This window comes from Oncorhynchus kisutch, linkage group LG26 (assembly GCF_002021735.2).
Source record: "Oncorhynchus kisutch isolate 150728-3 linkage group LG26, Okis_V2, whole genome shotgun sequence".
NCBI lineage: Eukaryota > Metazoa > Chordata > Actinopteri > Salmoniformes > Salmonidae > Oncorhynchus > Oncorhynchus kisutch.
Window position 1 is genome coordinate 14,920,071 of NC_034199.2, and position 23,702 is coordinate 14,943,772.

At 41.6% G+C, this 23,702-nt stretch overlaps 2 protein-coding genes across 8 annotated transcripts in view; both read left to right on the forward strand.

Annotated features, from left to right (window-relative positions):
* The window catches only part of stxbp5l (syntaxin binding protein 5L), a 218,138-nt gene extending 213,787 nt beyond the window's left edge, over positions 1–4,351 (forward strand). For 4 of the 6 annotated variants that reach the window (XM_031805717.1, XM_031805715.1, XM_031805716.1 and 1 more), the window contains 3 exons: positions 627–738; positions 924–1,144; positions 1,265–4,026. In XM_031805717.1, coding sequence (XP_031661577.1) covers positions 627–738; positions 924–1,144; positions 1,265–1,306 — 375 coding nt within the window. In that variant the 3' untranslated portion in view covers positions 1,307–4,026. Of the gene's footprint in view, positions 1–626; positions 739–923; positions 1,145–1,264 lie in introns of all 6 variants that reach the window. The other 2 variants (XM_031805714.1, XM_031805719.1) reach the window with 1 other exon arrangement.
* A 555-nt stretch (positions 4,352–4,906) lies between these two features.
* Positions 4,907–23,472, forward strand: poglut2 (protein O-glucosyltransferase 2). 2 transcript variants are annotated; one of them, XM_020461593.2, is made up of 10 exons: positions 4,907–5,465; positions 7,497–7,702; positions 9,164–9,369; positions 10,379–10,456; positions 12,484–12,656; positions 12,949–13,186; positions 14,902–15,111; positions 15,239–15,328; positions 22,032–22,139; positions 23,444–23,472. In XM_020461593.2, the coding sequence occupies exons 1-10, from the start codon at positions 5,179–5,181 to the stop codon at positions 23,459–23,461; spliced, it is 1,614 nt and encodes a 537-aa protein (XP_020317182.2). In that variant the 5' UTR covers positions 4,907–5,178; the 3' UTR covers positions 23,462–23,472. The 2 variants fall into 2 exon arrangements, with proteins under 2 accessions (XP_020317182.2, XP_020317184.2); XM_020461595.2 differs by lacking the exon at positions 10,379–10,456.
* Positions 23,473–23,702: the final 230 nt, after the last annotated feature.

Below are 23,702 nucleotides of genomic sequence, written 5' to 3' on the forward strand. Positions count from 1 at the left end.
GCGTAACAACTGTTGTTGACAAAGAGACACACACTCCCTCCCCTCAGTTTACCGGACACAGCTGTTATGTCTTGCCAATGTATAGAAAAAACAGCTAGATTTATATATTCCTTGGTCAGCTACGACTCGGTGAAACATTGGATATTACAGTTCATCTGATCACATTGATAGGATAGGCTCGAATGGAGCTCATCCAGTTTATTTTCCAGTGATTGCACGTTCACCAATAGAACGGAGGGTAATGGCGACTCATCCACTCGCAATCGCGATCTCATTAGATATCTCGCACCCCGACCTCAACAGCGCCGTCTCCGCCTCCTCCGAATTACAGGGATTTGGGCCTGGTCTGGGATGAGCATTATATCCTTTGCCTCCAATTCGTTGAAATAGAAGTCCTCATCCAAATCGAGGTTAGTATTCGCTGTTTTAATATCCATAAGCTATTTTTGGTCATATGCAACGATGGCCGAAACATTATGTGGAAAAAAGTTAGGAACCTTGCAAAAAAACACAAAATATCAAAACTGGTCAGGAGCTCGTAAAACGGCGGACATCCCCTCCGGCGCCATTCTTTTGTGTGTAATAATTTGTGTGTGTGTATTAATGTGTGCGGTGTGTTGATTCAGGACATGCTGGGGGAGCTGTTCACTCCTATAGAAACACCAGAGGCCCAGAACAAAGGATTCCTCAAGGGCTTCTTTGGGGGCAATGCCCAGACCTTCGACAGAGAGGAGCTGTGTAGGTTACCTTCTATATTTTACGTGTGTTATTTATGTGTACCAAGTAAGTATGTGAGAGACAATTTGACACATGTGAACCTTTTCCCACCCTTTATCTTTTCATTTCTCTCTGCCTCTCGCTCCTATCCATCTCTCCAATGTATTTTTCTATCTTTTTCTTTCTCCCTCCCCATCTCCCTATAGTTGGGGAGGCAGCAGCGGGAAAGGCCTCTCGGAGTTTGGCCCAGCACATCCCTGGTCCAATGGGATTGGAGAACATGAAGGCTGCAGCCGGCGGCGTCGTGGGGGACCTGGCACGAGCCCGCATCGCCCTGGACCAGAGAGGAGAGAGACTGGGCGAGCTGGAGGAACGCACCGCCCTCATGATGAACAGCGCCGAGACCTTCTCCACACACGCCCACCAGGTACGACTCCCCCCCCCAGCCAGTGATTGTGTGATGAAGCAACTTGTGGAAAGCAAGAGGGGTGTGTTATAAGGTGGTATGTATCTTACCCTGTGTCTCTTTTCTATCTGTTCTCCACAGGTGATGCTGAAACATAAGGACAAGAAATGGTATCAGCTTTAAAGGCAGGACAGCGGGCTGTGACTGCCCCTCCACCTGGTGGGGGGGGGGGGGGGGGGCACTATGCTGGGACATGGACCTTTACTCGACGGACATGAGAGCGATAGAGATAGAGAGAGACACAAGAGGGACTCTGTGTTAACGGGCCTCTCTGTAGGCCGTCTGTACATCATTGTCACAAGACTTGGACAGAGGGCAGTCACTTATCTAGACTATAGTGAGATGGACACAGACCAGGAAGTAAGTTGGTACGACAGGGGGAACCCAAAGTGGATGATGACAGTCCATCAGTGTGTGTGGGTGGGTTACCCAGATCTTGCTGTGTAGATACTCTAAAGTTAATAATCCAACAAGACTGCATGAAACTAAACAGATGATTACAAAAAAAAGTTAAACTGCAATATTAAAAAGCAGCATGCTACTTTAACAGAGGGAAATAAAACAAGAGAAAACTTGTATTTAATAATATAACCCAACAACAGAAAGTATGAAAAAAACTTTATATTTTTTGAAATATGGAAAAAAAGATATATAAAAACGAAAATGTATTCCTGCATAGCTATAAAGCCACATTTTTCTGTTTGCCTTTTTTTATTACTTTCATTTGGTTTTTGAACACATTCTGAACACACATCATTTCAGTTTCAATACTTTCTTTACACAAAACTACTACTGATGATACTATTCATATTCCCACCATTAGACACTGAGCTCAACCTATATTGTTATCCAAGATCTCTGTGGTGTACTCACAGTGCAAAAACACAATCTAGTCTTTCAACATATATCACTCCACACATTCTGAACAACTGAATTGTCAATTTTACTGGCACTAATTTCATTCTCTTGGCTGCTACTACTGACTAGACCTGTTACCAGGAAAAAAAAAGGTACATTTCACCTGCCAGAAATGTGTGAACACAGAGAATATATTGATTAATAATGTGCGAACACAGAGAATATATTGGTTAATAATGTGTGAACACAGAGAATATATTGATTAATAATGTGTGAACGGTCATGGAAATGATTTGTGTTGGCTGAGGTGCCACGGTGATAGTAGACTGTGAGGTCTGGATTGAGTGTGTTTATATTTCTAATCTGAACATATATAACATGATGTAATAATTCACGTGCCATAAATCAAGATGGGTGAAGCCCCTTACTGTAAACTAGCAAAGAGCTAATACTATGTGGTAGTAATGACGTGTTTGCTGTAGATAAGAGTAGGCTAGCTGAGCCCAACTTTTCAGTATGGCCGCTGATAGGTGTCTGTCGCTGTTACTGGGTTTCTGGTTCTTTTGACAGAATTGTGACACCTTCTTTTATGTTTTGTTTTTGTTGTTGTTTGTTGCTTCTTCATTGGAATCTTCTGCTGCCTTTCTCATATTATGTATGAGTTTGTTGAGCCAGTGTGTGTCTCACGCAAGCCCATGTAAAGACAAAACTCTTACTCTTTCTTCTGCCAAAGCAATTCACGAATGAAGGTGTCAGTTGGAGGATTGTGTCATCATATGTTATTGTGGGTGGTGGGTCCCGTGTTTACATTTTGGTATCCAGAGTGGTCCTCTTTTGCACGTTGATGAGAAAACTATGCTTCAGAAGTCTCCAGGGGTCTTGTTGAACAGGAGTAGGCCTAGCTAAAAGACTGAGGTAGAGTCAGATCCATTTAAACACTACTACCATTCCGGATCAAAAATATCCTGCGGTCGGTCCGTGTTGTTGATCTATATGGAGAAATGTAATAAGAGCGAGACTAACAATAGCCTACCATCATGAGTCTTGCGGTTGTCAAGTGTCGTTGGCACATACAGTATATGGATCTTCTATGTTACACATATTGGTACATGTAAGGAATCCAGACTGATATGAGCAAAGGTGTTTCTATTCTTCGTTTTACTCGTAATTGCTCTTGATGACCTTAATGTAACCCCCCCTTATCCTCACCCCTAGTGGATGGTGGTAGCCTCTTCTCTCCTAAATGATCATCTATGTACAAAGATTGTTCTATGATACATGTTATTGTATATGTTGTACAAGTCAATAAGTGTACACGTAACACTGACAAGTCCTCTCGTAACTGATCTATTGTGACATGACAATACCATCATTTATTTTTCTGTTTTCAAAGGTTATGTTTGTATTTTTAAATGATATACGAAAGTCTAAATGATTGTTATGACCACAACAGTCACTCACTCTCCCTCACCGACGCTCACATATCCACCCTGCCTTGAACCACAGAAAGGTGGTTACCATAACCATACAGGCAACCATTCTCTCACACAACATATGTTACACAACACAGCTGAAACACACACACACACACACACACACACACACACAGGTAAAAACTTGCATTATCACTATTCATTTCACTCTGCTCCTTCTCAGGCTAGTGAGACATTCCTAAAGGACAGACAGTCTACTGTACTGGGAGCCAGTCAGCCCCAGACCCTAGAAAGAGTTGGATTCGATTGCCTGGCTACTTTCCAGGCCAATATGAAGGCCATTGTCCATAACTGATTGTGGTGGTCTAATGAAGAGGGAACAGATCTATTTCCCTATGTGTACTATACCGTCTCTGAGGTTTGTGTTGAGTTAGTACCGGTGCAGTTAACTTCAATGGCTGAGAAAAAGAAAACCGGGACTTTTCCTGACATAAAGGGTGTTTTGTTTGTATGTTTATTTAGATTTTATATCAACTGTACAACAACGATGGCTGGGAGTAAAGAAAAACACAAAAACATAGAAAAATAGGATATTCTTTCTCTGTAGATGTCTGTTAAATGAATCATGGTACTGTACCTGGTTATTCTGGCTGTGTCTAGTCACTGGAACTCTTGTCCACACTGTTGTTTCCTGGCCAAGCCAACCGTTTCTCTGGTTGTTTTCTCAATGATGGCAGCAAAGTTTGTCTTGTTTAAATGGATTCTACCACCTTTTGTTCTTATTGATATTATAGTAGTGTAATAGAGATTACTGGAAAAAAGAACTGAAAATATGTTGATGCAAATCAAAAATAAACATTGATTGATGTACACACCAGAGAAACCTGTACTGCTTTGTTCCCCCAACTACACAGTAAAGAGCTGTGGTATGAAGCCATAACGACTGTTTAAATTGTAGATGGAAGACTTTTGTAAACCAACATTGCACCAACACTTTAAAAAGTTGGGCAATATACTACAGAAATATATATACATACATATGACTGTTTTTTAATATTAGGTCAATATAAGTAAAATCCATTATTTTTTTACTAGGCAAGTCAGTTAAGAACCAATTCTTAATTACAAATACGGCCAAACCCTGACGACGATGGGCAATTGTGCGCCACGCAAACACGGCCGGATGTGATAAAGCCAGGTTTCGAAATCGGGGACGCATCTTGCACTGAGACGGAGTGCCTTAGACCGCCTAGCCACTCGGGAGCCCACTACCTAGGAACATTGAAGCCAAACCCCTCATGTAAAATTGCTTTCACTTAGTCATTGAAAATTTGCCCTTGCATGGCAGAAAATACGTGTGGCCCAATGGCTTTTCCCGACTCCTTTGGTCCAATCAGCTTCCCGTTCTACCAGACGTTGTGGGGGCGACCAATCAGATTGCCAGGCTCGCCTGTCTGCGAATAACTTCTACCCAAACCGGCCAGGATTTTGTGTCCATGTATGTTTTATTATAAACTTTACCGATAAAAATGTGACACAGTAAACTAATAGAAATGCGCCGTGTTGTGTATATGTGAGTATAGTATACACAAATCGAAACATTGCATCCGCATATTTGCCAGAAAGGGTGTTTCGCTGGATGTAGGCTATACACTGCTGGCGGCCAGATGTCGAATTATCCGGCGTTTCCTACATTTTACCGGGATGGTCATTTTTACAGGCTTGAAATTCCATTGTAAAAGAGCAGTTTGGAAGAGACAAGGGACCAAAGCATTTTCAGAAGAACCGAGTCACAGAAACATGTTGCGTAAATTGCTTTCGTTATTTGTGTTGTGCTGTCTGGGGCTGTTGGAACAGACACCTCCCGTGGCTTCAACCGGCGCGGTGCCCAGTGCTACAAGAACTTTGGTATGGGGTTCTGGACTCGAAGCAAATATTGTCCTTCCAGCTCGTTTCTTTTACATACAGACTGTGGACAGCTCGGGGAGAAAGTAAGTATGTCGTTATTCGTCAAGGAAGCCTACCAGACGATACAAAAGCGGCTAGCTAGCTACCGATGGCATGGGCAGTGGACACAATGTAGCAGTGGAATCGTAAAACAACACGTGAATTATGATAGAAAGTGTGCAGATAAAGTCGAACTGAACGTTTACGTCACTGAACACACATGAATGGCTGTGCTTCCCTAGGGTTGGAGATTTATAGTTTTCGGGGATAACACTCACTGAACACATCTTTGTGGCACCTCTCCCTCTGGTGCAGTTTCCTCCTCCACAGTTGTTTTGGGTGTTTACTCACGAGGTCCACTTTTGGCCTACATAATTGTAACCTACAGTCATTTAACAGTTTTTAAATGGACATATCACCTGGAGTTTAAACTACAGATAGGCCTGTAGTGCCTTCAGAAAGTATTCACACCCCTTGACTTTTTCCCCATTTGTTGTTGCCGCCTGGATTCGATTTAGATTATATTTTTGTCACTGGCCTACACACAATGCCCCATAATGTCAAAGTGGAATTATGTTTACAAATGATTTCTTGAGTCAATAAGTATTCAACCCCATTGTTATGGCAAGCCTAAATAAGTTTGGGTAACAAGTCACAGAAGTTGTAGGGACATACCTTGTGTGCAATAATGGGGTTAAACATTTTTTTCCCCCTGACAACCTGATCTCTGTACCCTACACAGTCGAGCAAGGAATTTCAAACACAGATTCAACCTCAAAGACCAGGGAGGTTTTCCAATGCCTTGCAAAGAAAGGCACTTATTTGTAGATGGGTTAAACATTTAAAAAGCAGACATTGAATATCCCTTTGACCATGGTGAAATTATTAATTACACTTTGGATGGTGCATCAATACACCCAGTCACTACAAAGATACAGGCTTCCTTCCAAACTCAGTTGCTGGAAAGGAAGGAAACCGCTCACGGATTTCAACTTGAGGCCAATGGTGACGTTAAAACAGTTCAAGTTTAATGGCTGGGAAAACTGAGGATGGATCAACAACATTAGTTACTCCACAATAAGTGAAAAGAAGGAAGCCTGTACAGAATAAAAATATTCCAAAACATGCCTCCTGTTTGCAACAAAGTAATACTGCAAAAAATGTGGCAAAGCAATTAACTTTTTGTCCTGAATACAAAGTGTTATGTTTGGAGAAAATCCAATACAACACTACTGAGTACCATTCTCCATTTTCTTTCAATGATAGTGGTGGCTACATCATATTATGGGTATTCTTGAACTCGTTAAGGACGGGAGTTTTTCAGGATAATTTTTTTTATCGGAATGGAGCTAAGCACCCACAAAATCCTAGAGGAAAACCTGGTTCAGTCTGCTTTCCATCAGACACTAGGGGATAAATTCACATTTCAGCTAGACAAGAACCTTAAACACAAGGCCAAATCTTAACTAGAATTGCATACCAAGAAAACAGTGAATGTTCAATGAGTGGCAGAATTAGAATGTTGACTTAGATCTGCTTGAAAATCTATGGCAAGACCTGAAAGTGGTTGTCTAGCAATGATTAGCAACCAATTTAACAGAACTTGAATATAAAAAAAATTAAAAAAAGAATAATTTACAAATATTGCACAATCCAAATGTGAAAAGCTGTTAGGCTTAACCAGATAGACTCACAGCTATAATCACTGCCAAAGATGATTCTAACATGTATTGAGTTAGGAAGTTAAATACTTATCTAATCAAGATGTATTAGTGTTTTATTTTATTTTTTATTTTAAATGCTAGATTTTTTTTCTTCACATTGACATTCGAGTGTTGTGTGTAGATTTATTGACAGAAAATGACCATTTAAATACATTTGAATCCCACTTTAACAACAAAATGTGGAAAAAAGTCAAGGGGTATGAATACCTTCTGAAGGCGCTGTAATCAGATTTGTTGATACAATTGTGATCATATGATGACCATCAGCTCAGCCAAATGTAATCTGCTCAGCTCATAGGCCTACATGTTGTTTCCCTCCTGTTTGTATGTGTCACTGTGTACGCCATTCAGTTTCACATCATCTCCCGGGGAGAACACATTCGAGGTGAAGATCGTGTCCCCGGTGGAACAGTTCACTAGAATCTGGGTGCAGGTTCTAGATCGCAGAGATGGTTCCTTTCTGGTGCGGTACAGGATGTATGCCAGCTACACAGACCTACACGTCCACATACTGCTCAACGACAAGCATGTCGCGAAGTCCCCATTCATTCTGAAAGGTGAACCAACCAACTAACTCTCTCTTTATGTCTCCCTTTCTCTCCATCTCAAATGATGGCATAGAAAGCCCTCCTTGCTATGTCTCTCACCTCATTCACGGCCAGGTTGAAGTTTCTTGTGGAGCAAATCTTTTGTTGTTGTCCCAAGTAGGTGTGTTTGTGTGTAGGAGTGGAAGCCCAGTTAAAAAAGTACATCGGTTTCCCTGACATCTGGACCTTTTGTGGAATATCATAAGAGTGACTGTCAGTGCCTAGGCGTGACAGAACTGTTGCAGATGATCTACTTGCTGTTGTCGTTCCTATTTCCTGGGTGACTGCATTACCAGACCATCTGCATAAAGGAGGCATATATATATTTTTTTCTGTGTCAAGCAGGAGACCGGGGTCTGTTGATTGCTCAAGTGTTTTTGGCCTATATTATATCTATTAATTTATAGAAATATTAGATAGGCAAGTTGTTTCCGTGTTTTACTCCACGCCCTTGGGAAAATAAACATGTATGTTTATCTCACATTTTGACTGCACATTTGTTACTTGTGTACATCGATTTGATGACATGGGTTTTTCCACCTGCCACTTTCAATGAATTGTAGTGAAATGCCTTCCTGTTAAATTTAATCAAGTCGTTTTTGGAAATCGACAAAGAAACATTGTTTTTGTTTAGCATGTTTGTCATTTAAGGTGTGTAGGGAATAAATATGGTCTGAAGTTCAATCATTTGGTTGGAATCCAATGTAACTTTTGCTCGGGACGTCTTGTTGACTGAGATCAAATCAAATTTTATTTGTCACATACACATGGTTAGCAGATGTTAATGCGAGTGTAGCGAAATGCTTGTGCTTCTAGTTCCGACAATACAGTAATAACCAACAAGTAATCTAGCTAACAATTCCAAAATTACTACCTTATAGACACAAGTGTAAGGGAATAAAGAATATGTACATAAAGATATATGAGTGAGTGATGGTACAGAGCGGCATAGGCAAGATACAGTAGATGGTATTGAGTGCAGTATATACATATGAGATGAGTATGTAAACAAAGTGGCATAGTTAAAGTGGCTAGTGATACATGTATTACATAAAGATGCAGTAGATGATATAGAGTACAGTATATACATATACATATGAGATGAATAATGTAGGGTATGTAAACATTATATTAGGTAGCATTGTTTAAAGTGGCTAGTGATATATTTTACATTTCCCATCAATTCCCATTATTAAAGAGAGAGTGCAGTAATCTGCTGTTCATAGCGCAGAATATTTCTCCCAGGTTGCAGTTGGCACAAATGCCACGACAATTGTTTGGGTCAAATTTGGAATAGACTTGGTGTTACTAGTCCTTGGTTCCAGACACCAGGGAAACTATCTTTCTCTCTGTGAGACACTACTGCATCTATAATGCTTCATGAGGGTCATCTAAACTTTCTATGCTCCCTTCTCCACCCTCTCTCTTTAGGTCCAGTGTACCATGATGGTTGTGACTGTCCTCAGCCCAGTGGTTCTGTGTGGAAGAAGGACATGCAGTGCCCTGTGTCCTTCCCTCAGATAGAGCAGGACCTGGCCCTGTTCCCCAGGGTGGACCCAGACCGCAACGCCCTGGAGGTGCCCCAGCGTTTCGGACAGAGACAGAGCCTCTGCCACTACACAATCAAAGACAACAAGGTACATGGTAGACCAGGACCCATGTTCAAAAAGCATACCAGAGTGCTGATCTAGAATCACCCCCCCCCCTCTCCATATAATTGTATTCATTATGACTCTAAAAGGCTAAACTGGTCCTATATCATCACTCGTATTTCTGAGACTTTTTGTGAATATGGGTCCAGGTGGCGTGGCCATTTCCAGTCATAAAAATGGACTTATTGTAAAGGTTGAAGACACCTGAGTCCCATTTTTGTTTTGGCACCTGTACCTTGTTGAACAACCAGGTAGTATTGTTAATCCCCCCCAATAATGCTGGAAGACAACGATGCATGGTACCTGTAATCATACTATTACATACAGACCGGTTTCAGTTAAAATGTTGTACATTTGAATCCGACTATACAGTTGACAGTTGAGATGTAGATTTGAATCCCACTATACTTCTCAGCTGGGATTTGATACATCTCTAACATCCGCTAACTGGATGTGCTTCATCTCTTGCTTGAACCGTATTCCATACCCAAACAACAATAGGCATGTTCTGGATATATCCCCTTTTCTTGTGTCCTCACACAATGCTACGTAAACACTGCAATCCAGTGTGAGTGTGTGTTACCCCAGTGACGTCGCACTGCCCTGGTAAGCTGTAGGCTTTATGCAGCGAGGTTGTGGTGAGCTGCAAGATGTCAGCAGCAGTTCCCACACACTACTGTGGTCATCTGGAATTACACACTAGCTCAGTTGATTTATACATCTACATACATGTGAGCTTCCCAAGAGATGTTGATGCCACCACTGTAGTGACTACAGCCATAATGTTATCAGAATGTTCTAACTGTTACCATGAGCAATGTCTGTCCGTCCATGGCTGCGACACTGCAGCTTGACCATGCGCTCGTCTGAACTGTGGGCGACGCGGGCGGTCTGCGGGAGGGTTGAGGACAGAGCAGAAGACCGAATGTCCCACGGTTTGCTGTAACACATGGACGACAAGGTTAATGTGTCTATTCTATATTTCCACCCCGAGGTCTACATTAAGACACTAGGGGAGCATGTGGGATTCAGGATCTTCATGGATGCCTTCCTCCTCTCGCTAACCAGGAAGGTGAGTTCTTGAAATTAAGTGAAAGGACCATGTGGAGTTGATGAACATCAACAGATTGGGCGCTGTCAGCGTAGCTAACTGTCTCGCTGAACTTATCTAGCTAGCTCATTTTATTTGTTGCAGTTTACACCATATTCACAAGATTAGCTGGTTCTGGATCTGGGTTTTTCATAAGCATTGATTTAGGGAAAACTGACACAGATGGAAACCACTGGGCCCATCTTTGACTTTGCCGTCTCTTGTTATCTCAAGTTTTGGCATCTTCCATAAATTGTAGTCCCGAATCCACCATAGATATAGTTTAAAAAATAATAATATGATGAAGCTCCTGTAATATGGATAACTATTGAAAGATAGCCGATATGTGTTTTTCTACAGTGGCAAGAAAAAGTATGTGAACTCTGGATCTCTGATCTCTATCTGGATTTCTGCGTAAATTGGCCATAAAATTAGATCTGTTCATCGAAGTCACAACAACAGACAAACACAGTCTGCTTCCACTAACTAATAACACACAAATTATTGTATTTGTCTTGTCTATACTGAATACATAATTTAAACATTCACAGTGTAGGTTGGAAAAAGTATGTGAACCCCTAGGCTAATGACTTCTCCAAAAGCTAACTGGAGTCAGGTCAGGAGTCTGCTAACCTGGAGTACAATAAATGAGAAGAGATTGGAGATGTTGGTTAGAGCTGCCTTGCCCTATAAAAAAAACACTCTCAAAATGTGAGTTTGCTATTCACAAGAAGCATTACCTGATGTGAACCATGCCTCGAACAAAAGAGATCTCAGAAGACCCAAGATTAAGAATTGTTGACTTGAATAAAGCTGGAACAGGTTACAAAAGTATCTCTAAAAGCCTTGATGTTCATCAGTCCACAGTAAGACAAATTGTCCATAAATGGAGAAAGTTCAGCACTGTTGCTACTCTCCCTATGAGTGGCCGTCCTGCAAAGATGACTGCAAGAGCACAGTGCAGAATGCTCAATGAGGTTAAGAAGAATCCTAGAGTGTCAGCTAAAGACATACAGAAATCTCTGGAACATGCTAACATCTCTGTTGACAAGTCGACAATACGTAACAAGACATCCCAAGAATATTGCTGAACTGAAACAGTTTTGGAATAGTCCAAAATTCTTCCTGACTGTTGTGCAGGTCTGATCTACAACTACAGAAAACGTTTGGTTGAGGTTATTGCTGGCAAAGGAGGGTGAACCAGTTATTAAATCCAAGGGTTCACATACTTTTCCCACCCTGCACTGTGAATATTTACACGGTGTATTCAATAAAGACATGAAAACCATATAATTGTTTGTGTGTTATTAGTTTAAGCAGACTGTGACCAACTATCATACTTTGACTAAAACGATGACATCTTGACTTAAATCGTTGTGCAACATCATGGGTAAGCTCAGGCCATCTTTCAGCTCGGAAAGGTGGATTTCTACTGGTGTGGGTGTTTTTAACATTCATGACCATTTACTTTGGAATAGGAAGTCCTTGTTGAGCCCCCATTGAAAGACAAAGGCCCGTTCAAGGCTGATCGGAAAGGCAGGTTTAGCTTGAACCTGTCAGATTCCTTCACATCCGCAAGCACCAACGTGGTGTGAGATAATGGAAGGTGTTGGGGTTGATTCTAGGGATATTTGTCCCCGTGGCCACTAGATGGCACTGTGGACTCATGAAGATCGCAACCTATGGCATTTCTGTAAAGAATATGTGTCAACTTCATTTATAAAGGTTGTGTTATTTATCAGGGTCTACTGGGGGGTGAATTTAGATGCAGGGATGTTTATTTTTTAAAGAGGTTATGTAGAACAGAGCAGAAGACATTTCCATTGTTCGCTGGAACATGGACAATAAAGTTGTGTTTTGTAGGTGATGTACATTCTAAGCCCAGTATCTTCTCTCGCACGTCCTGCTCTGTCTCTCTCTTCTGTCTTCTCTGTCTCTCTCCCTGTGCGGTCAGGTAGTGATATATGTTCTAAGCCCAGGGTCTCCTCTCTCTCTCCCTGTGCGGTCAGGTGCGGGTCCCAGATCTAGAGTTCTTTGTGAACCTGGGGGACTGGCCCCTGGAGAAGAGGAGGCCCTCAGAGAGGCTCCACCCCATCTTCTCCTGGTGCGGCTCCAATGACACCCGCGATGTTGTTATGCCAACCTACGACCTCACCGAGTCGGTCCTGGAGACCATGGGAAGGCAAGCACCACTGTTGCTCTCCTCATTTATCTTTGTGTGTCATCCATTATACACATGTGCAAGTGATGCTACACCCCAAACATGTAGTTTTTCATAATGTACTATTATGATAGTGTATTAGATTCAAAGGGAAATGTGCGCTGGACAAATAATATAATCCAAAATAGAATAGTGGGGCCCACACACTCAACTGGTTAGTGGCAGCATTTTGAGAAAATGATCTTTATCAGGTCTGTGTGCCAATTGCGTCTGTTGTTCACTTCGACTGACACGTTTCTCCTCCGATGAGCAGAGTGAGTCTGGACATGATGTCGGTCCAGGCCAATACGGGGCCTCCGTGGCGGGAGAAGAACGCCACAGCGTTCTGGAGGGGGCGGGACAGTCGCAAGGAGCGCCTGGAGCTGGTGAAGCTGGCCAGGGCTCATCCCGACATGGTGGATGCAGCCTTTACCAACTTCTTCTTCTTCAAACACGATGAGAGCCTCTACGGACCGCTGGTCAAGCACGTCTCCTTCTTTGACTTCTTCAAGGTGAGATGGATGTGGTGTAGGTAGAAAAGGTATCCAGTCTCTGCAGATGAGAACGACGCGCTCCCAGGCTAGGTGTATCATCAATTAGACACCTCGCTGCTTTAGGGTAGGTAATGATAAAGTTTGGGTTGATTTCTGGTGTTATCATATTTGGCAATATATTTAATTTGTAAGTCGACAATTCGAAAATGTACACATGGATCATTTTTACTCTTTTAGCGGTGACATTTGACTACATTTAATTTAATGAGGCAGATAATTGCTTGTAAAACAAAAAGAAGAAGGGACGAGACTTGTAAAAATGAGAACGGTTTGGAGGAGACTTTATGCCAGAGATAAAAAGTAGATTTTAATAGTTCATTTTACAAGGCAATATGCACAAGGCAACGCATGGAAACGGGAGGCCAGCTCTCCAGTCATAAAGCCAACAAACAAAAACATTGAAGCCTGCAGGTAGAAAATATTCAGATTTTTAAAATAAATATCCTATAAATCACATTGGCTACTCATGGCTTGTCTGCAAGGAACTAGAAACATTGTATAAACTATTAACTTGGGTCCAGCCTGAAGCTTAAACTAGCAAACTTGCAACATTTTATGTAATATTCTGGGCCCTCAGAGTTTCCCAAGTCAGTGAGCTCGGAAACAGAACAGCTGTAGGATATTTTTCACAAGGTATAAGAGCTCATCAGGTAAACCTATTTTATGACGTTCCCACTGGATCAGAGCATGACATTTTTCCCTTTCACGCTGATTGGTTATTGAAAGAGAAAGAGCGGGAGCGATTTTTCAAATTCATTGAGGAACTATTGTCATTCTCAATGGCTGGAAAAACATACTTTGCTTGCTGTTTGTGCGTCAGGTGTGCGTCTTTCCTTACACCTCGATCACACCGATTAGTATATTTACACAAAATGTGACGCAGCATCATCTGGGTATGTGTGCAACAAAAGTTCAACGTTCACCTTCCGCTACCATTTCCGTCAAGCCGTCGATAAACCCAATGTATGCATCACACAGAACGTACTGCAACTGCCTCTGCAACGCAATGCAGTGAGGCAAACGCAGTGTTCCATTGGAAATGAATGTACTTCTGGTGTACCAAAATGCAATGATGCTGTCGGTGTGGTCGAGGCGTTACTCAACATTGACAGTAGCGCTCCAAACAAAAGACTGACTAAATTGACAAAACTTGTAAGTGGAATGAAAATATACCAAGACTAACAATCAAGGAAAACATTTCACACAATTAAGTTATGAAACAATGAATGTGCACAAATTTGGCAGGAGAGAGCACATTCTGGAGAGAGATGTACAATTTAGCACTGTGCCATCCGCGTGGCTCCGCGATGGATTAGTTTCGTCCTCTGCAATGGATTAGTTCAGTGAGATGGGCGCGACAGGTATAAGACGGGTATCTCGTGTGCCATAAAAAAAAATATATATATATATTTGCTACTGCTTGCCAAGAAAAAAAAACTTGGTCAACTAAACAGCCTATTGACCAAACAATTGACTAGTCGACTAATTGGGGTCAACAGAGATTCTCCATTGAGGTTGCTTTTTAGTCCAGAACTATGCTTATTCTGTATCAGGTTAACCAGTCCCTTGAATCCCACAGGAAATAGGTCAGGAACAAGCATAAACACCCCAGAAGGCTGATTTGAAAATGGAACTGAACAGTCTCACCACCCCACCTCTATCTCCTCTGACAGTACAAGTACCAGATCAACATAGATGGCACGGTGGCAGCCTACAGACTGCCCTACCTGCTGGCTGGGGACAGTGTGGTGCTTAAGCAGGACTCTGGTTACTATGAACACTTCTACAGCCAGCTCAGACCCTGGGAACACTACATCCCCATCAGAGCAGACCTGGCTGACCTGCAGGAGAAGATCCATTGGGCCCGTGAGCAAGATGAGGAGGTGATGAGGATGATTGATGAATACTCTGTTGGATTTGTAATGCACTTCAAAGTTTCAAATATTTTGGGCCAAACATTTTTTTTTTTCCCATTGTGTTCAAAAGCTCAGTATGATCTCGCTCTTCCAGGCAAGAAAAATCGCAGTAGCCGGTCAACAATTTGCCCGGAATCATCTGATGGGCGACAGTATATTCTGCTACTACTACAAACTCTTCCAGGTAACATTTCACTTTACACTATGACTACATTGATTTAACTCTACATACTGTATACAGTCGAGATTCAGACATGCACACTTGAAATTAGAGATGTATTTAATAAGTAAGTGCAGAGTGTGCCTTTTGTGGAGAAACTTGAGAACCTGGATAACTGACGGTAGTAGGTATAGATAGGGCTGTGGTGGTCATGCATTTCTGTCAGCTGGTGATTGTCAAGCAAATAACTGCCGGTCTCACGGTAATTGGCCGTTGATTAACATAAACGCATTTAGCATCTCCTGGCTTCCACACACAGCCTACAAGCCACTGATGCAGACCTTTGGAACATCTACATTTTAAAAAGTCGAATAAATCCATTTAATTTAGCCTACGCCATCACAATAAATCTATTTATTTTAGACAGGTCTAAAGAAACATGACATGAAGAAAATGTAGTATTTCAGAAGAACAAAATAGCATACTCTTGAGTTTTCCTAATGTTAGGCCCTGATCTGGCTAGGCCATATGGCTGTGGGCTGCACTAGTTAATTTAGCACACAAGATTTGCTTAGAGTTCCATGGCATTATATTGTTATTTGACAGTATGAAGAATATAATTGAACATAGCTGAATAAAATAGAAATACATTTTCTACAAACGATTTGAGGGAGTGCACACGTGGCTATTCTGTGTTGAGAGGTTAACAAAGAAACAGGTACTCCTATATGCTTAATTTAGAGTTATTTATGTAACTTTAGTTGTTATACAAATGTTGGGCTATATGTTTCGATTTTTATACATTCTAAGGCTGCATGATGCGACTCAAATGATGATTTGACAAAAGTTTTTTTTGCGCAAGCTGTACACATATATCAGTCTCTCATTCACAATATAACAAGCACTTGATAACACATTTCCCAATGGTGTCCCCTTTGTGTGGCCGTAATGCCCCCTAAAAGAATCCTTGCCTTTTGCGGCCAGTGGCCGTGCCCTTGGGCAGAATATAATTATTATAATTCCCTCATCCCGACTGCTCGCTCCGAAGCACTTCTCACTCACATGGCTCTAACTTAAAAACGTTGATAAACTATTAGGCTGTTTCTTCACATTATAAGCGCAGCAATGTGCACATGTCAGTAGGCTATAAGCGCAAATGTTCCATTAGCAGGAAAACACCATTCTCATATGACCGAATTTGCGATTTATGGATGTAATGCTTTTATTATAAAGGTGCATTTTTATGGTGAAAATGAACTTCGCCAAACTTGGAACTCCCATGCTGCATGGGATTAGGCTCTAAAGCGGATTAATGTGTTTAATTGTAAGTTATTTTGACACTTTAGTTGTGACACAAACCTTATCAAAACATATAGGCCTATGGCCTAGGCTACATGAGGTGTGCGACTATGATTTGAAAAAGTAAAAAATAAAAATAATAATGCCTTAAGCTGGGCATCATTCATAAGGGATATGCTAATATTGTCACCCATCAGACTATCCTTGATTTAATCCTGTCTTTACTAGATAAGGTGTGAAATTTGTTTTCATTTAGAATGTACCATTATCATGCACCTCTATCAAAACAGGGCAGGGGATAAAAAGACATGTAATCTTTGCACTTAAATAGCAAATGGAGGACACTTTTCCCATGGTTCATTTCCATGCCAGCCAGGTAGGCTATACTCCTGTTGTAAAATAAGCAATGTGCTTAATATTAGGAAAGTTGATAAATAAATATTGTAAGCCTATAGAAAGCTGATGGCATCCTCCTCTTTTTAATAGAGGCCATCACTCTGTTTTCTCTGGAAATTGCATAGCCTATAGAAATGTTACGCAACATGAGCTCTCATGAAGTGTTTGATTAGATTTTTGATTACATTTGCATTGTAGGCTATATGACCAGCAGCATTAGAGATCGGAGATTCCTAATTACTGTAACTTAACTGTCACATGGAATTTGACTGGCGTCATGACTCGTGACTGCCGGTGTGGCTGTAATGCGGTCGCCGCAACGGCCCTAGGTACACACTTGTTGCATTGTTGGTTCTAACGATCTAGATGTTGAAAGTGTGCTTAGTGTTTCCATGCACCCTTATCATCATCAGCATCATCAGCTTGCGTATCTCATCTCTTATCTTCCCATCTCTACCGCTCACTTTTATACCCACACTTCAAGGACAGTAGTTACTCGTACAGAGACCAGGTATTCCAAGGTCGGGCTACTCCTCAGCGGTGACACTGTCACTGACACGTCAGGGCTCAACTTTCACCTTGGCTATGGCAGAATAGAAGGGCCCACCCATTGACACTTGGGTGGGTGACCCCCCGGCTAGAATAGGGTGTCATTGAACCATTCCATGGTACGCCTCCAATGAGTGAATTTAATTCCGCGTATTGAGTTCAAGTTAGTAACATGATAACCAAGCTTCCCATCCATGCGTCTGGGTCATCATGGAAAGAATTGTCTGGCTGACAAGGAAGACATTTTCTGGCACTGGATCTTGTTTTGTGACTTGTCTGTCTTTGCGCTGTCAACAGTGAGGTTTTGGCCCTACACGTGTTACTGTTTTACATCGCTGGTATATGCTGACCTTGAAGAAGCAGTGGAGAGTCCCTTTAAGCATGTGTACCTTCAACAATTGCTTTGGCTTTGGTTGTTTTCAATGTGGTTTTACATGTTCCTCAATTTGGATTGCTCCTAATGTTACTATCCTCCCTTAGAGCAACATTTCATGATAATGTAGTAATGTCAGTCAAAAGCAGGTACATGCTTATCAATGTCTATTTTATTCATGAGAATATACTTTTTGTATTTATTTTGCTGAAAACTATAGATGGCCTCAATGTACATTTGAGTCATTTAGCAGACACTCCTATCCAGAGCGACTTACATAGTGAGTGCATACATTTTCTTACTCTTTCGTTTTGGTCCCCTGTGGGAACCGAACCCACAACCCTGACATTGCAAATTCTTCCAACTGAGCCATACAGATGGGAGATGTTTTTCCCTTTGCACTCTTTCAAATATAAAAAGTGTACCTGTGTGTTTCATCCAATGCCACATTTAAAAACACAATTCTGAATCAGATGAGTGAAGAGCACTAACCCAAACCACCTCCACCTGCCTCCAGCCTTGGTCCACCTCTGAGCCCACAGGTCAGGAGGGTCATGGGGTATCATGAAGAGTCGTGGCGCAGCCCCTCCCTGTGTTTTCTCTGGGAAAGGAACACTTGGCCCAGGGACATAATGGTGATGTGTCTCTCCCTGAAGTGCTTTATTGGAGCCCATAACCCAGCCGTTGCAGGATGAATGTTTAAACGGACAACTTTCTGTCTTCACGAAATATATCAGCCATAAAGACAGGTGTGTTTTATGAGGGATAGTGTTGGAGGTCAACAAAGTTAGGGCTACCTGTGTTCCTTGTTGGAAACTGAATGAATATGCACATTTTCCCTTCTCATCGTGCGTACGTATTACATAACCGGATTGGGTTAAATCTAAGGCAGCTCATTCTGAAAGTGCTAAGAATTTCTAAATAAAAACTGTGTTTAAAAAAAAAGAAGGTACTAAACTCAGGAAAAAAAGAAACATCCTCTTACTGTCAAACTGCTTTTATTTTCAACAAACTTAACATGTGTAAATATTTGTATGAACATAACAAGATTCAACAACTGAGACATAAACTGAACAAGTTCCACAGACATGGGACTAGCAGTAATGGAATAATTTGTCCATGAACAAAGGGGGGATCCAAATCAAAAGTAACAGTCCGTAACTGGTGTGGCCACCAGCTGCATTAAGTACTGCAGTGCAGATTTGCCAGTTCTTGCTGTGAGATGTTACCCCACTCTTCCACCAAGGCACCTGCAAATTCCTGGACATTTCTCGGGGGAATGGCCCAAGACCTCACCCTCCGATCCAACAGGTCCCAGATGTGCTCAATGGGATTGAGATCCGGGCCATTCGCTGGCATTGGCAGAACACTGACATCCCCGTCTTGCAGGAAATCACTCACAGAACGAGCAGTATGGCTGGTGGCATTGTCATGCTGGAGGGTCATGTCAGGATGAGCCTGCAGGAAGGGTACCACATGAGGGAGGAGGATGTCTTCCCTGTAACGCACAGCGTTGAGATTGCAATCACAACAAGCTCAGTCCGATGATGCTGTGACACACTGCCCCAGACCATGACAGACCCTCCACCTCCAAATCGCTCCCGCTCCAGAGTACAGGCCTCTATGTATCGCTCATTCGTTTGACGATAAACGTGAATCCGACCATCACCCCTGGTGAGACAAAGCCGCAACTCGTCAGTGAAGAGCACTTTTTGCCCTTCCTGTCTGGTCCAGCGACGGTGGGTTTGTGCCCATAGGTGACGTTGTTGCTGGTGATGTCTGGTGAGGACCTGTCTTACAACAGGCCTACAAGCCCTCAGTCCAGCCTTTCTCAGCCTATTGCGGACAGTCTGAGCACTGATGGAGGGATGGTGCGTTCCTGGTGTAACTCTGGCAGTCGTTGTTGCCATCCTGTACCTGTCCCGCAGGTGTGATGTTCGGATGTACCGATCCTGTGCAGGTGTTGTTACACGTGGTCTGCCACTGCGAGGACGATCAGCTGTCCGTCCTGTCTCCCTGTAGCGCAGTCGTAGGCAGTACGGACATTGCAATTTATTGCCCTGGCCACATCTGCAGTCCTCATGCCTCCTTGCAGCATACCTAATGCACGTTCACGCAGATGAGCAAGGACCCTGAGCTTCTTTCTTTTGGTGTTTTTCAGAGACAGTAGAAAGGCCTCTTTTAGTGTCCTAAGTTTTCACAACTGTGACCTTAATTGCCTACCGTCTATAAGCTGTTAGTCTTAACCACCGTTCCACAGGTGCATGTTCATTAATTGTTTATGGTTCATTGAACAAGCATGGGAAACAGTGTCTAAACCCTTTACAATGAAGATCTATGAAGTTATTTGGATTTTTACAAATTATCTTTGAAAGACAGGGTCCTGAAAAAGGGACATTTTTTTTTCTCAGTTTATTGAAAACCAATGTCCTTCTTTCAATTATTGAACTGATATGCTTTCAATTCGAGTTGACCCCTACCCTGTTACATACATATGATTCTGAACACGTAGTACGAAGTTGAACTTTTTTGTGTATCCTTGTTTTGCTACTTGTATGACAGGATTGTGGGACAGGTTTTTTTTCATCTCCAAAATATCACTAATATTTCAACACCTGTGAGTTATGATAAGTAGTGAATGATGGGGACATGACAAGGTGGTGACATGACAAGGTGATGACAAAGCGATCGGTGTCGAAGTTTTCTTATTTTCATCATCACTTTAATATATACACTACCGTTCAGAAGTTTGGGGTCACTTAGAAATGCCCTTGTTTTTGAAAGAAAAGCACTTTTTTTTTTGTCCATTTAAAAATGATGTCAAATTGATCAGAAATACAGTGTTGTAAATGACTATTGTAGTTGGAAACGTCAGATTTTTTAAAATTGAATATCTACATAGGTGTACAGAGGCCCATTATCAGCAACCATCACTCCTGTGTTCCAACGGCACGTTGTGTTAGCTAATCCATGTTCATCATTTTAAAAGGCTAATTGATCATTGCCAAACCCTTTTGCAATTATGTTAGCACAGCTGAAAACTGTTGTGCTGATTTTAAAGAAGCAATATAACGGGCCTTCTATAGACTAGTTGAGTATCTGGAGAATCAGCATTTGTGGGTTCGATTACAGGCTCAAAATGGCCAGAAACAAATATATTTTTTCTGAAACTCATCAGTCTATTCTTGTTCTGAGATATCTTGGCAAGAAATTGCCAAGAAACTGAAGATCTCGTACAACGCTGTGTACTACTCCCTTCACAGAACTTTGGCCAATCTGTGATATGTTTTTTTCTTTGCAACTCTGCCTACAAGGCCAGCATCCCAGATTCGCCTCTTCACTGGTGTTTTGCATGTACTATTTAATGAAGCTGCCAGTTGAGGACTTGTGAGGTGTCTGTTTTTCAAGCTAGACACTAATGTACTTGTCCTCTTACTCAGTTGTGCACCGGGACCTCCCACTCCTCTTTCTATTCTGGTTAGAGACAGTTTGCGTAGTTCTGTGAAGGGAGTAGTACACAGCGTTGTACGAGATCTTCAGTTTCTTGGCAATTTCTTGCATGGAATAGCCTTCATTTCTCAGAACAAGAATAGACTGACGAGTTTCAGAAGAAAGTTCTTTGTTTCTGGCCATTTTGAGCCTGTAATCAAACCCACAAATGCTGATGCTCCAGATACTCAACTAGTCTAAAGAAGGCCAGTTTTATTGCTTCTTTAATCAGGACAACAGTTTTCAGCTGTGCTAACATAATTGCAAAAGGGTTTTCTAATGATCAATTAGCTTTTAAAATTATGCATTTGTATTATCTAACACAACGTGCCATTGGAACACAGGAGTGTTGGTTGCTGATAATGGGCCTCTGTACGCCTATGCAGATATCACATAAAAAATCTGCCGTTTCCAGCTACAATAGTAATTTACAACATTTCTGATCAATTTGATGTTATTTTAATGGACAAAAAATGAGCTTTTCTTTCAAAAACAAGGACATATCTAAGTGTCCCCCAAACTTTTGAACGGTAGTGTGTGTAATATATATATATATATATATATATATATATATTTTTTTTTTTTTTTCTCTCCATGTTTCTCTTTATTTCTGTTGACCAGGAGTATGCCAAGTTGCAGGTGACTGAGCCTAAGGTCAGAGAGGGCATGGAACAGGTCGAGCAGCCCACTGATGACCTCTTCCCATGCTCCTGCCACCGGACACCACAGGTAAGCATCAAGACACAAGCTAATCTCTCTATTACAGCATATAGGGAGGAAAATGGGGGCAGGAATGTTTTCACAAGGGATTGCATCCTAGCTCTGATCCTACTGCAGTCAACCTTGAACTGGGCTGTCAGTGTTTTGATAACAGGAGATTCTGATATATGACAGAGCTGGGACTATAAACAACATTATTGGCAAATCCCATTTTTATTTGTCACATGCTTCGTAGAATGACAGTGAAATGCTCACTTATGGGTCCATTTCCAACAATGCAGAGTTAAAGATAAACACATAAATAGGGACACAATGAATAATGGAGAGAAAAAAAAGAACATTGCTATATATAGGGAGTAGAAAATAACATATACTGTATGTATAGGCAGGGGTAAAGTGACTAGGCAACAGGTTAGATAATAGACCGTAACATCAGACGCATCATATGTGGTGAGTATGAAAGTGTGTGTGGCGTCAGTATGCCTGTTGTGTGTGTGTGTGTGGGCGTATGTAGCGTGAGTGTGTGGGTAGAGTTTGTGCAAAAAAGGGTCAATGCAGAAAGCCTGGGTAGATGTTGGTTCCAGTCTTGGTGCCTCTTGTCATGCGGTAGTAGATCAGGAATAAAATGAAGGACAATCACGTTTTGACTGCACTGCTCCTGTAACGTTATACACAAACCGTCCTATTCTTCTGAATCGATCAATTCAGGCAATTTATCGCAATATAGATTTTTGTCCGTATCGCCCAACTCTAATACAGGGGGCAGATTATCATATACTATGTCTACAATGCTAAAGGAATGTCCCCGCCAGTGTCTTTTTACAGGCTGCTGTCTGTCAAAGGTGACATGAAAACAGATCTTTGGCAAAGGGATATTCAATCAACTGATTGCGTTGGATTCATATAATACGTTTTTACAAAATGCATTTGCCACAGAGCTAAATGTTATCTTAGCCTATGCTAAATCCCCCTAAGCTGGTTTTATATCAGTCCAAACATATCATAAATGTTATCTTAGCCTATGCTAAATCCCCCTAAGCTGGTTTTATATCAGTCCAAACATGTCATAAATGTTATGTTGCAAATAACACTCAACTCTAGCGATCTTTAGAAACCTTTTTTTTTGTTGTAAAACACATGCGGATGGATCAAAGATTCCCGAGGAAACAGATGAATTGGATTGGAAAAGCTTTATGGCATTGCATGGTTTTTATAACAGTTTTTTTTGACAAACGTATGACTTTTATGACACTAACATCAACCCTGCCCTGCATATGAAGTTTGACATTGATTTTTTTATGTTTGCTTTTCAGGTCAAGGATGAATTATGATTTGTCCACTGTTCAATTATAAAACAATCGCATTTTTATCGGATGTTCCTGTGCTGTAAAATGTTTGTTTTCGGGGGGGGGGGGGGGGGGGGGGGCAAAATGTGAATTGTGGGCTTGTCAGTCACCCTAACCATACATGATTGTTAGTTTCCACATGTTTATAATAAATATTTTTTCATTGTATGCACTTGTGTTCTTTTCTTCCTTCAATATATGCACACACCATATCACAGGTTCAAGT